The sequence below is a fragment of the Cryptotermes secundus genome, unplaced genomic scaffold (assembly GCF_002891405.2).
Source record: "Cryptotermes secundus unplaced genomic scaffold, Csec_1.0 scaffold1350, whole genome shotgun sequence".
NCBI classification, from domain to species: Eukaryota; Metazoa; Arthropoda; class Insecta; order Blattodea; family Kalotermitidae; genus Cryptotermes; species Cryptotermes secundus.
This window is the reverse complement of record NW_019739242.1, coordinates 49,093-66,138: the sequence shown is the minus strand read 5'-3', so window position 1 is coordinate 66,138 and position 17,046 is coordinate 49,093. Positions and strand designations below refer to the sequence as shown.

The 17,046-nt window shown below is 36.9% G+C and overlaps 1 protein-coding gene across 6 annotated transcripts in view; it reads right to left on the bottom strand.

Moving 5' to 3' along the window:
• The window catches only part of LOC111871896 (RNA-binding protein 45), a 40,001-nt gene that overhangs the window by 20,435 nt on the left and 2,520 nt on the right, over positions 1 to 17,046 (bottom strand). For all 6 annotated transcript variants that reach the window (XR_004513828.1, XR_004513827.1, XR_004513829.1 and 3 more), the window contains exons 4-10: positions 15,384 to 15,547; positions 13,145 to 13,287; positions 12,055 to 12,194; positions 11,530 to 11,720; positions 8,839 to 8,950; positions 2,814 to 2,970; positions 2,418 to 2,527 (exon numbers count right to left, since the gene is read on the bottom strand). Coding sequence is in view for 2 of the 6 variants with exons in the window: in XM_023865280.2 (XP_023721048.1) it covers positions 2,420 to 2,527; positions 2,814 to 2,970; positions 8,839 to 8,950; positions 11,530 to 11,720; positions 12,055 to 12,194; positions 13,145 to 13,287; positions 15,384 to 15,547 (1,015 nt within the window). In the remaining 4 variants the exon portion in view is untranslated. The remainder of the gene's footprint in view (positions 1 to 2,417; positions 2,528 to 2,813; positions 2,971 to 8,838; positions 8,951 to 11,529; positions 11,721 to 12,054; positions 12,195 to 13,144; positions 13,288 to 15,383; positions 15,548 to 17,046) is intronic.

Genomic DNA, 17,046 nt, shown 5'->3' with positions numbered 1-17,046 from the left:
CTTTCACCATATTTCTTCCCTCAATTCTAGTGTTTCCTGCATATTTTGGCTCTCCCACAGATACAAATCTTACCTAACCAAACATGTGTAACCAGTCTCTTACTTGCAATGTTCTGTAAGAGTGCTGTTCCATTCTTCAGCAGTTCAAATGCAATTCCTTAATGTTACCCAGGTTTATCACATCCCTTTACCTTCAACTTGTTCATTTCATCTGCACCCACTTAGGTAACTGCACTGGTAATACTATCAAACCACAGAAATAAATTTATAACTTTTTTTTCGAGTTTGTGGCAAACACTTCCAGTAATGGTAATATTTATATTTTATGATATGTGCTGATACAACCAGCTGAAAGGAAATGACACATTCACGCCAAAAGTTTAAATCCGCACACATAAAAGTGCACCAACTGGCTGAAGACCGAAGTTGGGAAGTTTTCATGGCAATTGAGATTTACATTATGATTTACTGGGTTATAACACATGTAGTCTGGTAGGTCAATACCAATGTTTTAGGGCGAAATGAAACATCCATCTTCAGGTTGGCAGAGTGTTTCTCTGAAACACAAATGGCCACCTGGCAGACTTCAGTATCATAACCACAAGACCATAGCCTAAAACAATCAGAGTCATAACACATTCCCTGTGATTACTTACTGTTTTCTAATGTTAGGAATACAACATTTCATTAGGAAGTGATGATGAATAACTTCTGCAAACAGCAGTCCCCAAGGGTGATATGAGACACTGTAGAATGACATTTCTATCCAGAGTGAACTACTACCAAAAGTCCAGTGAAAACACATCAAAGAACACAGTAAAGAAAAGCAAGGGTGGATATAAGACCAGCTGTTACAAAGTATGCTGAGTTCTGCTACAAGCAGTTACTGATTCTGAACAGGCCTCATGGTCTTCATGTTGCAGCTGATCAATAATTGTATCTAACACACTAAAACATAACTTGGAAGATTAGTTCAGCAGCATATGTATACCTCATTGTATTCAGCCATTACTTGTTCTGAGGCTTCCCATTGCACTGCTCAGTCTGTCCACATAAATATTACAACTTTCCTTCAAAAGGGTAGCATCACTTCCTCTATTAGCTATCCCTCATGCAACAATCCTTGCACCTAATTTTACATTACATAATTTCTGCATCTGTTACAGGAACTACTAAACCTATGATTAATGAACAACAGCAAATAAGCTTCATCAGTTTCTCCACTGGAATCAAACTGAATTAAAATGTGAAATAAGTCTTGAAATTGCATTGACACATATTGTCATTTAAATACACATCATCTCTCATCTCTTACAGCAAATTGTGATATGGAATAATAAAAAGTGCACTCTTCTACTTTCTGCTAACATCATGATTTGCTAATCATCTGCGCTAACCAATATATAAAAGAGATTTTAAAAACTACCAGGTATATGGTCTTCCCAGAATAGGTAACTGTGTTTTATTGTACATGAATCTCCCTGTTGTTACAGAACATGAGAAACCACAAAATCCACCACTGTCCACTGTTCCTAGCCATTTCAATTTGGTCTGTATAATCACAAAATATTTTTCTACAATTCATCACATTACTTGTCATCAAAATAAAACCTTCTGAAATCCATATCAGGTGTACCTCGTAGCACACATAAAACAGTGTATTTACAAAACAAATAATTCCATGAAGGACCCTTAAACACTAATGTAACCACACACGATGACTTGGCCTTGGCTGCTATTATACAAACATGCAGGTCAAAAAATGGTTCACAACAGAGACTGAAGTAGCACAACTGAATTATATGCCTCATACTTATACCAGGAAAAACTACTGATTTGGTTTGAGAAGAATTTGATCTGACAAGACACATATATTTCTTCTGACTCACACAACTGCCTAATTTATTAACTTATGGTTAAGGAACAAATACCAACATCTATGTTACTTACATGTGCAGACACATCCATAAATTTAACAACGATGAAAGAAAAAAAAAGACACAATATATCTCTTTTATATGTCTACCAATACTGATTATATTCGGAATTATGTACATTTTATTAAATTGTTTATATATTACAACTTCAGTTACATCTAATTACACCATATTCTGATTGTGATTTCTTTCTGAGGGAGAAGAAAATGCCACACATTTTGTTGAATACTTTCACGCTCTCAAGCATAACCTTTTGCTTATTCCACTTGTCTTCATTAAGCGCATAAAGTAAGCAATGCACAATTACTCACCCAGCAACTGATTATTAACATGCAAATAAGGTGAACACATACAGTACTGCAGTGTCTAACAGTACTGTGAAAATGGATGAAGGGCTTAGAATATGCACTACAGATCCACACTAAAACAATGCTCTGTCATAACACTGAGACATGGCCAAATTAAGTGACATTAACTTACCTCTAAGGATCATGGTCATCCATACGCAGTCGCTTCCTGCGATCGTCATTCCGTGGATCAGCAGCCATCACCTTCAATCGAATTCCACACACTTCTTGCCCATGAAGTGTCTGCAATGACAGTTATAAGTGTTCAGTATAACATGATTTGTTCCACTGAATCTCATTTGACGCTCTAGTATATTTTAGTGGCATAAACTGTAAATAATACTGCACAATCAAGGACTGTGTATGTGCCTTTCACATAAAGCCATACTTACAACACTTCCTTCCAAAAATCTACTTCCACTCTCTTAACAGAATACTGTATAGTACCATAATGTAGAGGTTTATTAAAATATTTAGTGACTGCTGGAACACTGGCATCGTGATTGTGTTCCAAACAGCAGACAATTACCTGCATAGCTTGTTCAGCTGACTCTTTGCTGGCATATTTTGCATAGCCACAGATCTTTCCACTCAACATATATACGTCAATCAGATTCCCAAAACGCCCAAATACATCTCTCATTGCAAACATTGGGGGTGGGCCCGGGTGGCACACAATGAACAACCTGGAAAAGCAACAAAGTGCTGGATATCAGTACAAGGGAAGACTGCAAAATGTACATGGGAATAAACTGTGTGTGTAATGGCAACGTTAAAACAATAGCTATTACTGAAATTTATAAAGTATCTCTAAGTGTCTAGTCTTCATCTAAAGGTCAAATACTCTTATCACTGGCTGTTATAACTGCTCAAGTAAGTTGTGATTGGAAGAAATGTATCTCTGTTTTTTCATGGTGAAGCAGATAATGACCATTATGACGCTCTGTTGTCAGCTGAAGAAATACAGACATTAGACACTTTGAGAAACTTTGTATTTCATTAGAGATTTTGCTGAAAATATTTCATCTACACAGGAAAAGCATATTGTTATTCTACTAAGGTTAGCTTCACACCAAAAATATAGAATTCTTTCCAATCTGGGCATTTCTGATGAACTTTGTCCTTAACTTCCCAAAGAAATTTCAACAGATTTTATTCCAATTTCCTATAAAAGCTACCTCACATTACAGCTGGTACAGTACAACAATCGTATGAAGTTTTCCAGCAGACCAAGCAATTCAAAATTATTTGGGAACACCTCATAAGTATATGTTCATAAAGGGCATGATGGGTGATCTAGCACTATGTAAAAATATTCACAGTGTGTATTGCAGTAAAATGTACAGAAATACCACTTACATCACTACAATTACATATCTAATGAAACAGAAAATAGAAAATAAATTTAAATATAGTGATTTCTCACTGAAAAATTATTCATGTCACAGCTTACTGTACCATTATGGCCACCAAGATGTTCATTTGGCAATTTCCAGGCATGTTATATTTGGGTAGTTGTTCACTTTCCTGATAAAAACTGTTTCTCTTTTCTTATTATTAATGGTTAAAATTTTATTTGCATTTTTCCATATGTTTTTATGAACTGGGGAGTGGCCCAAGGACTTTACAGAAGTGACAATGATTGCCTTAAAGAAAAAGACAAAAGCTACAAAATGCAGCAACCATCGCACAATAAGCCTTACTGCACATACAGCAAAGATAATAGCAAAGATACTTAAAACAAGAACTGAAAAGAATAGAGAGGATATACTTGGAGAGGATCAGTTTGGATTTAGAAGAGGAAAAGGAACCATGGATGCAATTGGGATGACGAGAATTACAGCAGAACGAACTTTGGAGATAGATGAAGAACTGTGTGCTTGCTTTATAGACAGGCAGAAGGCATTTGACCATGTAAATTGGACAAAATTAATGCAGATCCTAAAGGAAACAGGTATCGATTGGCGTGAAAGAAGATTGATTAGTAAATTGTACATGGATCAGAAAGTTAGAGTGCGACTGAACAGAGGAGAGACAAGAAGTGCGAAGATTGGAAGAGGAGTTTGACAAGGATGCTGTTTATCACCAATTTTGTTCAACTTGTACAGCAAATGCCTTACCAAAGAAGCTCTGGACAGGCTTGGAGACTTCAAATTAGGAGGGCAATTATTCAAACTGTGAAATATGCAGATGACCTTGTGTTAATGGCTAAGGAAGAAACTGTGCTACAGGGTATGATTGATAGACTAATCAAAATTGGAAGGTGCTATGGCATGGAAATGAATGTGGAAAAAACAAAAGTAATGAAAATTTTGAGACAACCAACCCCAGTCACAATAAAGATAGACCAAAAACAACTGGAGAATGTGAAATGTTTTAAATATTTGGGTAGCTTGTTAACAGATGATGGAAGGTGTACTTGTGAAATTAAATCCAGGATTGCCATGGCAAAAGCTGCATTTAGCAAGAAGAAGAATCTTTTTACCAGCAAATTGGACTTAAATTTGAGGAAGAAACTAGTGAAATGCTACATTTGGAGCATAGCTCTGTATGGGGCTGAAACATGGACACTTAGGGCAGTAGATCAGAAACATCTGGAAAGTTTCGAAATGTGGTGTTGGAGAAGAATGGAGAAGATCAGTTGGACCGATTATGTGAGAAATGAAGAAGTGTTAATTAGAGTCAGTGAGCAGAGGAATATCCTACATGAAATAAGAAAACGGAAGGCTAATTGGATTGGTCATATCTTACGCGGTAACTGCCTTCTAAAAGAAGTTATTGAAGGAAAGATAAAGGGGCAGATAGAAGTGACCAGAAGACAAGGAAGAAGACGTAAGAAGATGCTGGATGGCCTTGGGGACAGAAGAGGATATTTTCATTTGAAGGAGAAAGCTCTAGATCGCATCAAGTGGAGGAACTGTTTTGGAAGAGACTGTGGACCTGTTGTCTTGACAGATTACAGATGAATGAATGAATGAATTATGAACTGAAGAACCGTAAGCCATGGCTTGATGATGAATGCTCAAAATTATCATATAAAAGGAAACAAGCCAAACTGCTGCGATTACAGGATCCAAACGAAATAAATGGGGATAATCTGAACAGTGTGAGACGCGAAGCCAGCAGGAATTTCAGGAATAAAGGGCAGGAATATCTGAAACACAAAATTAATGAGTTCACAACAAACATTAAGAACAAAAACATCAGAGACATCCACAGAGGAATACCTGAATTTAAGAGGGGTTACAAACCTAGAAGTAACTTAGTGAAGGATGAGCATAGTGTTCTTCTCGCACATTCCCACAACAATTTGAATAGGCGGAAGAACTACTGAATGTTCACTGAATGTTCATAGGGTCAGTGATGATAGGCAGAGAGAAATATATACAGCTGAGCCTTTAGTACCTGATCATAGTACTTCTGAGGTTGAAATTGTTACTGCAAAGTTGAAAAGATATATGAGGTTGTATCAGAAAGTTCCTAGACTGTTACTGTTGTTAACTGTCTCAGTGAAAGAAGATGAGAGGGGAGGCCAAGGTAACACTTCTGCAAGCCTATTGCATCAGTCAGCCATGTGACAATGCGCTGTGTACATGCATTATTTTTATATCAGTGCTTTTTGGACTTCGTGTTTCATTTTGTCTGCAATGGATGGCAAGTCTGAGCAACGCGCCTGCATAAAGTTTCGCGTGAAGCTTGGTAAATCCGCTACTGAAACCCTTGAAATGCTTTGTGAGGCTTTTGGACAACATTCTTTAAGCTGGATAGCAGTTTTTGAGGGGCATTCATGCTTCAAGGCTGGTCAAGTGTCAGTTGAAGACGACGAACGTTCAGGTTGACAAAGCACCAGTAAAATGATAGAAAATGTTGAAAAATTTGAGAAGTCATCCAAGAAACACAGTTGCCAAACAATCCATGAGCCTGTATACACCGTTGGGATCAGTTATAAAATTTAACAGGGATTTTAACAGAAAATTTGAACATGTGCCACAATGCCACGTAGTTTGTTCCCCCAACTCTTGACAGATGATCAAAAGCAGTGGCACGTAAACATGTGTCTTGAGCTACAAGAGAAGCCCAACAAGGACCCAACTTTTACTCATATCTCTAGATCATAACAGGTCATGAAATCTGGATTTATGGTTATGATCCAGAAACAAAGCAATAATCATCACAGTGGAAGAGGCCACAATCACAAAGAGCAAAAAAGGCACAGCAGGTCTAGAGTTCAACAAAGAGCATGCTCATTTTTTTATGTGAAGCAGATTGTTCACTGTGAATTTGTTCCTCCTAACACTATGGTTAACTCTGACTTTCACTGTGATGCTTTGGGACGAGTGAAAATGTGCGCAACTGCAACTGGCTTCATCACAACAAAACGCCCGTCCACACGTTCCTGAAAACGACAGAGTTTGTGACTCACAGCAACATGGTTATGATTTCCCATTCTCTCTACTTGCCAGACTTAGCCCCTTATAATTTTGCTTTGTTTCCTAAACTGAAAATAAAACTGAAGGGACACTTTGAAACATTGTCTGACACCCAAAGGAAATCAAAAGCTGTACTTTACAGCATTAAAGAAAATTATTTCCATGGTGCTTTAGATGCATGGAAAAAATGATGGGATTGCTGCATATGTTCCCAAAGGGACTATATTGGAGGAGATGGCAGCCAAAATTGAGTAAGTTAAGCCAGCATTTGTTTTTTGACCTAGTCCGGGAACTTTCTGATTGACAGGTAGTGATCAAATTCTGGCAGAATTGATTCAAGATGGAGCTGAAACATATGTTCTAAGAACCATATGCTAATTAATTCTCTTTAGAATAAGGAAGAATTGCCTGATCAGTGGATGGAGTCTATTACTATAGCAATTTACAATATGGGCGATAAAACTGACTGTAGTAATTATTGTGGGATGACACTGCTATCAATTTAATACAATATCTTATCCAGTACATTCTCTCAAGGTTAAGTCCATACATAGATGAAATTACTGGGGATCATCAATGTAGGTATCAACATAACAGATCAACTATTGACCAAATCTTTTGCATTTGTCAGATACTGGAGAAAAAATTGGAGTACAATGAGATAGTATATCAGCTATTCACAGATGTCAAGAAAGCCTATGATTAAATTAGGAGGGCAGTATTGTACAATATTCTCATAGAGTTGGAGTGAAACTAGTTAGGCTGATTAAAATGTATTCAAACGAAATGTACAATAGAGTCCGTAGAGGTAAACATTTGTCTGATAATTTTCCTATCCAGAATGGTCTAAAACAAGGAGATGATTTATCATCACTGCTTTTCAACTTTGTTTTAGAATATGCCATTAGAAAGGTCCAGGAAAACCAGGTGGGACTGAAATTAAATGGGACACATCAGCTTCTGGTCTATGCTGAGGATGTGAATCTACTGGATGATAATATAGATACCACAAAGAAAAACACAAAAACTTTTAACTGATGCTACTAAGGAGGTTGGAAAGTTCTTGAGTATCTGCACAATTGGCAGCTTCTCAAAAGGTCTTGGCTCCATGAGGGTAGTCAAATGTTGCTTACCATTTATTCTAATAATAAATATGGACACTGATTTACCTGATTCACAAGTAAAATGGTAGATCTCAGAAAATTCAGTAATAGACCATTAACAGTTAATCTGCAAATATTCAAATTTGGATGAAAAGTATGAAATATAAAAATTAACAACAAACAAAATGAAACCATAAAACCATCAGAAATAATGACTGATGATTGCTTAGGGTCAGTGTTTTTAAATACTACTGAAATGAAAGACAGATAACACCACACAGGGAAGACCATTAAGTCTGGCTCAGTTTCATGTGCTTGAGCGCCAGTCAACTCAAGACAAATCATCCATAATCATCTATTATATGTAGCTGAAGTTTTTAACAAGCGAGTCAGCTTTACTGAAAAACATAATAAGCAGGTAAAATATTATTTTAATTATACTAAAATTGTACTTAAAAAGGAAATCTTTTTATACAGAGAACATATTACATGGCTTAAAATTCATGTGCCTCACAGGGGAATCCTTTCTTCACATTATCTGAATATCTTAAACAAGGTATCACCTTACATAGGACTTCCTACATTGCGTCCACTGTACATGCAGATGAAACATGGACTTGGACTAACAAGGATCTAAACAAATTGAAGGCGGCAACTATCAGACTCCTGCCAAGATTGACAAGAATGAACAGAAGAGAGAATAAGGTGAGATGAATCCAGTATGATTTTTAGATAAATTATTGTAGATAACAGAATGAAAATACTCAAATGGAAATTAATATCCAAAGAAAAGTTCAGATATGAAATAAAAACATCTTGGAAGGCAAAATACCACGAGCATCTTGGTAAAACGGTAAACTGAGAAAACAGGGAATAGTCTGGAGGCAAATAAGAGTAAAGACTGTGTATAGAGAGGAGCAGAAAAGACTTCCTAATATAATGACCCACAATAGCGGAGAAATACATGAATTATGATGACACTGAAAATGAAACAACCCAGTAACCTGAAGCACCTACATACCTTTCAACAGTTTCAGCATCCATAGGTGCAAGCGGCTGAGGTTCAGGGAGTTTAACCGAGCAGTATGTAGGGTCATACGTTTCACGTGTCTGTCCTGCACTGTTTGCTCCACCTGCCGAACGGAACACACACATTGCGACACATCACACACTACATGATAAGTGAGAAAACTAATCTCTGAGCATATCACTATGCAATTACATGGAACCATCTTTTCAGGTTCCTGATTTGAATGTTAGTTATCCTGAGATTTTTCAAGGGTTGTAATCCCTCAAAGTCAACAATGGCACAACGTCTTGATATATGTCATGATTATTATATCGTGCATCTTTTCCAGCAGTAGACATAATGACCTGTCCTCATCTGATTGCTCACAACTTCTTATAACAGAGATGAAAGATGACTATATAGAATTTAGTTGAGAGATAGATGAGGAAGTTGAAATGACCTATTTCAAAACAGTTACTGCAACCTTCTCTGAGAAAATCCACTATCCCAAACACAATTAAAATAAACAGCATTACACTGAGACAAACTACTCAGATTGCTCCCCAATGAACAACTCAGATAACCACTTTACATGAAACTACAAATACAGACTTTCAAATTCGCTCCTTATGAAAGCAGAAATGTGTATCTTCTGCGGATCAGGGTTGATAAATTCTGGGTGCGCTCTACTCCTTTACCAGCTACAATCTTTATATTGCCATGTGATATTAGTAACTACAGATGGGGTTTGGATTGGTAAATGGATTTATTGAACACTTACAGCTTGTAACTGCTACTGGAAAGTTCCAGGACTTGGTCAAAAAATGCTGGGTTAACTTAATCAATTTTGGCTGTCATCTCCTTCAAAATGGTCTCCTTGGGAACATATACAGCGATCCCATTGTTTTTTCCACGGTACAAAAGCATCGTGGAAGTAATTTTTCTTAAAGCTCTCAAGTACTGCTTGTGATTCCTTTGGATGTCAAATACCATTCCAAAAAGTCATCCCTTCAGATTTATCTTCAATTTAGGAAACAAGGCGAAATCACATGGGGCTAAGTCCGGCCAGAAGGGAGGATGGGAAGTGATAACCATGTTCTTGTTACTCATACACTCAACTGTTTTCGGGGATGTGTGGGTGGGCACACTGTCATGATGAAGGAGCCAGCTGCAGTTGTGCTAAAGTTCTGGTCTTTTTTGTCACACATTTTCTTTCAAGCATCTCAAAATGTGACAGTAACCATCACACTTGACCACAGTATTAGGAGGAACAAATTTATGGTGAACAATCTCCTTCACATCTAAAAAAAATAATGACCATGCTCTTTGTTGAACTCAGGACATGCAGCGCCTGATTTGCTCTTGGTGATTGTGGGTTCTTCCACTGCAACAATTATTGTTTTGTTTCTGGATCACAACCACAAATCCGACTTTTGTCACCCGTTATGATCCTAGAGACATGAGTGAAAGCTGGGTCCTAGTTAGGCCTCTCTTGTAGCTCAAGACACACATTAACATGCTGCTGCTTTTGATCATCTGTCCAGAGTTATAAACAAACTTTGCGGCAAAGTGACACATGTTCAAACTTTCTGTTAAGATCTCCTGGCAAACTCCATAACTGATCTCAACGGTGTCTGCCAGCTCATGGATTGTTTGGCGATCATCTTCGGGGATGAGTTCTCGAATTTTTCAACATTCTCTGTCATTTTGCTGGTGCTTGGTTGCCCTGAACGTTTGTCATCTTCAACCGACACCTGACCGGCCTTGAAATGTGAATGCCATTCAGAAACTGCTTTCCGGCTTAGAGAATGCTCTCCAAGAGCCTCACAAAGCATTTGAAGTGTTTCAGTAGCATCTTTACCTAGCTTTAACCAAAATTTGATACAGACATGTTGCTGAATGTTGCCATCCATTGCATACAAAATGAAATACTAAGTCGAAAAAGCACTCGTGTAAAAGAATGCATGTTCACAGAGTGGTGTTACATGGCAGACAGATGCAATAGGCTTGTGGAAGTGTGACCTTGGCCTCTCCTCTCATCTTCCTTCACCGAGGCAGTTATAACAATAACAGTTCCAGGAACATTCCGACAGAACCTTGTACAAGTAACTAGAGCACTATCACTAATTCACACACACACTACAATTCACTACAGTAGGCACTAAGTCTTCTCGGTCTGCTATATCTTCATCGGTTGTCGTCTTCCAACACCATAGCTTACTCAGCTTCCATGTTCATGTCCTTACTGGCTGGCAACTGTCTCACAACTAACTCCTACTCTTCTGACTGCCATCTGAAGACTCTCAAATCGACTTGACTCCAATCCACTAAGTGAACTCAATTCTGTCAAGGGATATTGCCTCTAAGCAGACTCAACAGAAAACTCTGTTCCTCTGCTGATGTGGGTGGCATGGTATCACGTGTTCTATTGCAGCAGCACTGTCTGCCTGGTGCTGGACCACGTGGCCCCACCACTTGCCACAGCTCTCCTACTGTTGCGCGACATCACCAAAGATGTGATGTGCTCCCCTGTTGCGTGTGCAATCAATTTACACAGGTAAGTTGTTTACAGTGCTGTAACCCAGTAACGGCACTCTACAAGCTACAATATCACTATAAAGAAACAGACACCTCAGAGGGGGACTCCTTCACCATTCTGGAAAGAGGCTACAATGGTCAAAAGACTGTCACTGGATATATTACCTTGGGTGAGGCCAGCTGCTTGAATGATGGATGTGGCCTGTGCAATAGTTTCAGCAAGAGTTGCAAGATCTGTCTGAAGACCTGAATTACGAGCTATAGTTGTGGGAGGCCCAACATTGGAGGGTATTCGAGGGGAAGATGCACCAGCATATGGATTCCTCCCCATTGGACTCCCTCTAGAAAGATGTGACCTATGAAAAGAAGACAGTGTATATTCAGTACAGAGGCATGAAAATAAACTGTGTTCTGCCACATGTCTATCAAGACAGACTGAATTCAGCCTCACAAATATATTTGTAATACCAGTAATTATTAAACTCAGAGACTATGAAAAACGAAATACCAACATAAACAAACAGCAATGTTTTTGAATACTGATCTCTGTAGAACTGTTCTCTATCACAACTGTTAAATGAAGGTCTGTTCCTGAATTGTATTTGCTATCCTACTGAATATGAAGAGAAAAACAAGACAATATGGAAATTCAAAACTTATACACAATACTGTTCTATTTTTCTCACTTACAGAGGCAAGTCATTATGAAGATTTATTTCAGGCTTCACAATCAGTCGCTGTCCTGGTGGGTACTCAAACCCATGCAGTTTCTCCTTGGCATATGCTGCTGCCTGTGGACTGCCATATACAACTATTGCCTGCCCCTTGCCCTGAATAAACAGGAATCACAACTGCAACTCAATGAATATGGATATTATTTAGGGGACCCAAGTAATCCTCTACCAAGATGGCAAACTCAAATTCTGATTTGGGAAAATAATAAAATGAAGTGTCACTTAGCACCTTAGGGCTAATGCAGCTGCCAAAGTCCAAGCTAAGGGAAACCAACAATGCCATACTTGGAGGTACCAGGAATTAAGGGTAACATTAAGAACAATACAATAAAGGAAAAAAATCAGTACATTATAAGCGTTTAATTGTGGGGGGGGGGGTCCAACTGCATTTCTTATACAACTAAATTTCTCAATTTTAACACCAAGAAAATTGATTTTAGTACGAAATCTAGTATTTTAATGATACAGCTGCCCTCCAATTTTATGTTTTAATACTAGGAGCTCTGTGTACTAAAAATCCAATCATAATACCATTAAATCTAATATAAAAAAAACACAAAATACAGATTTAAAGAACCACTTCTAAACAAGAATTTCTCATGACAATGGCTGATAACAGAGCCACCTGATGAGAGAACACTATATTCAACCATTGCATGTAGTGGTCCATCCATGTACTGTGTTACCATTATCTCATGCAACATCATTACAATTGTTTTTTTAATATATCTTCATCTGACAGTAAAAAACCACATGAAAACTATTGCTGTGGAAGCAGATCTGGGTCCTGAATGACAGATCCAATTGCGGGATACAATTACAAACTTACAAGTCATTAAAATAAAACAATATACTATAATGCAGCATAGGTGATGTTACTCATTATGAACATAATGCAAGATTCACAGCTGTATTTGAATAACTGGCCACTTCATCCTCAGCAAACACGCTATGACTAATCAAATCCACACGACATATTCCATTGTATTTGAAATATTTTTGGTGTGTGAAATCAATGCAGCATAAGCAGTTACTATGTTACGTACAAGTCTAGACTTGGTATCAAGATGAAGGAAATCCAAGCCAGGGACAATGTCAAACAGCCTCCACAACTGATCCTGATTCAAGCTTGGTGATGCAATCACTCGAAGTGAAGTGTAGCCTTCTGGATTGCTGAAACTTGCTACTTCTGATCAAACAGAGAAATATATATATCAACATGGTTTCCATTCTGCTTTAATCTTATGTTGACAAGGTAACATTCTGACATTCACTACAGGAAAATCTCATCTAATCCAGTGGTACACCCAACATTGAGATATGTTCAGTCTTAAGAAATGGAAATTACATACATTACCTTTCCATTTCAGTCACCTCTTTTTTGTTCCCAGTCACTCTCAGAAGAAAAAGAGTTACAATTCACAATTCTTCACATCATATTAGTTACCAAAGATACAGGACAAGAGAAAATTTTCAGCTATAGAATTTACTCTAGCAAAGCACTAATGGTAGCAGTGACACGAGAGTAACACAAGTTTTTGAATTACATACTCATCTCATCTTACAGCAGGGTACACATTTCCTTTTCCACTTTAAATGTGGGGTGGGGGAACATAAAATAAAAATGTATAAGGTCTAGAGTTCAATACCAAATGTAGACTAACTTCAAGGAGCTAAGCCCTTCTTGAGAAGCCACCAGTTGTGCAGCTACTCAAGAACTTCCCAGCATTTTAGGGAACCAGAAGTTCATTACCACGTTCACAAGAGCCCTCCACTGGTCCCTGTCCTAAGCCAGATCAAGCCAGTCCATACCACCCCATCCTATCTCTCTGAAATTCATTTTAATATTATCCACCCACATACGTCTTGGTCTTTCTAGTGGTATCTTTCCTTCTGGCCTTCCCACCAACATCCTACACTTGATCGTTCTAATTATGCTTGGATAAGAATATAAGTTATAAAGATCCTCATTATGCAGTTTTCTCCACCCTCCTGTCACTTCATCTCTCTTTGGTTTAAATAATAATGTCAAGACCATGTTTCACACCCATACAGAACCATAGGCAAAATCATGGTCTTTATATTCTAATTTTTATGTTTTACACAGCAGGCAAGAAGACAGAACCCTTATTCTGTACTGAATAGTAGCAAGTATTACCCATATTCAATCTCTTCATTTCCTCCTAAATAAAATTTTGTTTTATTACTGTTGCTCCCGAATATCTGAACTGTGCCACATTTTCAAAGGATCTGTTAGCCATCTTCATGCCATGATTTTGTCCTGCATTCTGGTGATGAGATACTAACATATACTTTGATGAAACTTCTACTGTGCCCTCCCCATTGTTTATTTTACTACCAGAATTTTGATTCTTTCATTCTGATGTGTGTGTAACATGTGAATACTTATACTTTGCCATTCCCATAATTTAGTTTGCTCCTCCTCTTTTGTAACAACTCATAAAGAAGTTATGGTACTGTTGTGTATGGCAGTTATTCAGTGAGTTTGTTTATATATATTTAACAGCAATGTTTAACTTTTGTGGCCTGTATTGTATATTGTCCATGGGAATTCCACCCCTTATATGGTTCTGTATAGCTATTTTCATCCCAAAACAATGTGAAACTGATAATGAACTGATCTTGATACAATATATGTTGGTCTTACCATGAACAGAAGTCTGATTTGTTCCTTCCCACTTTCTTTGAATTATCTGAGGAATATGAACACAGTAGCATATTTCAGAAGCTTTTACTGTGAAACACTACACCTATTGTTAATACTTCACATATTCAGTCTCTTTCGATCTTCAGACATTCTGTCTTTGGGAGCTGAAATGATCAACTGAACAAGACTGTTTTCAGGACAAAGTTTTCCAGTATCTCCAATCTGTCACATTTTCACAAATAGCAAACTTTTTTCCTTTTGCTCTGTTCCAGTTTTCTTCTGCACATTCAATCACTCTTAATTTACACAATGTATAAAGATTCCACACCAAACACATTTTATGTTACTGCAGATGATAAACACATTTGCAACTGGGGTCAACATAAAATAAAAAAAAAATTCTGAAAATAAATATTGCCACAACTGTCCCAATCATGAATTATTCTGGCTGAAAAATGCATGTAAATTGAAGAGACATAATTTGTAAGATAAGAAAAAGTCAACGGACATTTTACATTCAAAAATTAAAAGTACTAATGTTCTGCCATAATCACATAAAAACGGAAATCCCTTTGATACGCCAAATCTGGAACTAATGACCTTAGTATAATACATACTGGAACTGAATGGTGAGAGAGGAGAATCAAAAGATGTAACAGTTGATGGTGGTCCACTGAAGCGGTCATATATATCATAAGGATTCTTCTGCTTCTTGGGCTCTGCAAACACAGCTTTGTATGATCGATCACAGCCCTCAAATGCTTTAGCAGCATGTGATACCCTGTAAAACAAAACTGCAGTGAACTCCTTTTATACATTGGAGGAATATTTTAATAGATGACAATGGCAACATTATGCAAAGGGTAATTTATATATTTAACTTTTTAATTTGATTTATATTACAAACATATTGACAACTGCTTGACTTATAAGCAAGATGAGTTTATACTACTGGACGATTTCTATATCTGTTGGTTGTATAACTGTGTAAGGATTTTATGAAAAGAATGATGTGAAACTGACCAAGTAACTTCATTTTATCTGTAATAATACTTCTTATCTGATTAGTTGTCAATATTATTATCCATATAACTTATCACCCTTATTTCATATTGCATATTGATTACTGTGACACTGTGCAAACTTTTCAAATTGTTTTATATTGTAAACATATTGACAACTGCTTCATTATAAGCAAGATGAGTTCATACTACTTGACGATTTCTATATCTGTTCGGTTGTTTAAACCATGTAAGGATTTTATGGAATGTGAATAAATGAATGAATGAATATACATATTCATCAAGTTCAATTATATACCTGATGGTCACTAGCTTCAAAATAAGTTACATGAAAACTTCATAATATTCAGCTCATTAGTGGTCACAGCTTTTATTTTAAATGTTTTCATACTTACTCAATGTTTTTTTTAAATACACGCTAAACCACAGTAACATTATGCTCCAAAATTTTGACCAATATTAAATTAGGTCTGTAACTTTTTGTGAGAATTCTTTACCAAATGTCATTAAAATCTGTTCACAAGCATATACATACATAACTTTCAACACAATCTAGGTACAGATTTGCCATATGTTAAAAGTTTAGAACACATTTCAGCCTTTTGACTATCATCAGGTAATATACAAGTACCCTAATTTATATGCTCTTTCACAACACTGGAAAATGTTTACATATGGGTTATTTTGCATTGTTTGCTATTCAGTTATAGTGCAATGCCTTTGTACACACATTACAAGGTATCTATATTATAAATTGGCAGAATTTCTGACAATCTGTAGTTGAGGAGATAAATGGGGTGTTTTGGTGTTTAAACAAAATAATCCCAAAGTTAGAAAAACCAAACACATACAGCCCACCCAGTGTGGACTACCTGCACCCTACAGCAAGCAAATTACAATAGTCTCTCATATTGTAACTAAAATATTTCACAGATATCTACATGACATAAAATATATCTAATCATTTTGGGAGACATAATCAAAGCTGTGACAGTATAATGAGGTGTGGTAAAACAACGACCTTCTGCATTGTGCTAATGCTTCCAACAAAGTCTGCATCATCCCAATCATCTCTGTATTAGGCAAGGATAAGAGGCTTAAAGTAAACATATTACATTCATAAAACACAATCATGTGCATCTAATAACATCAATATCAAACAAACAGGGTTCACATTCTTTCACTGCTATGGGTGAAATATTTATGTAAAGCATGCAGAATACGTAACATTAATATTTTATTCAATTAAATTCCACAG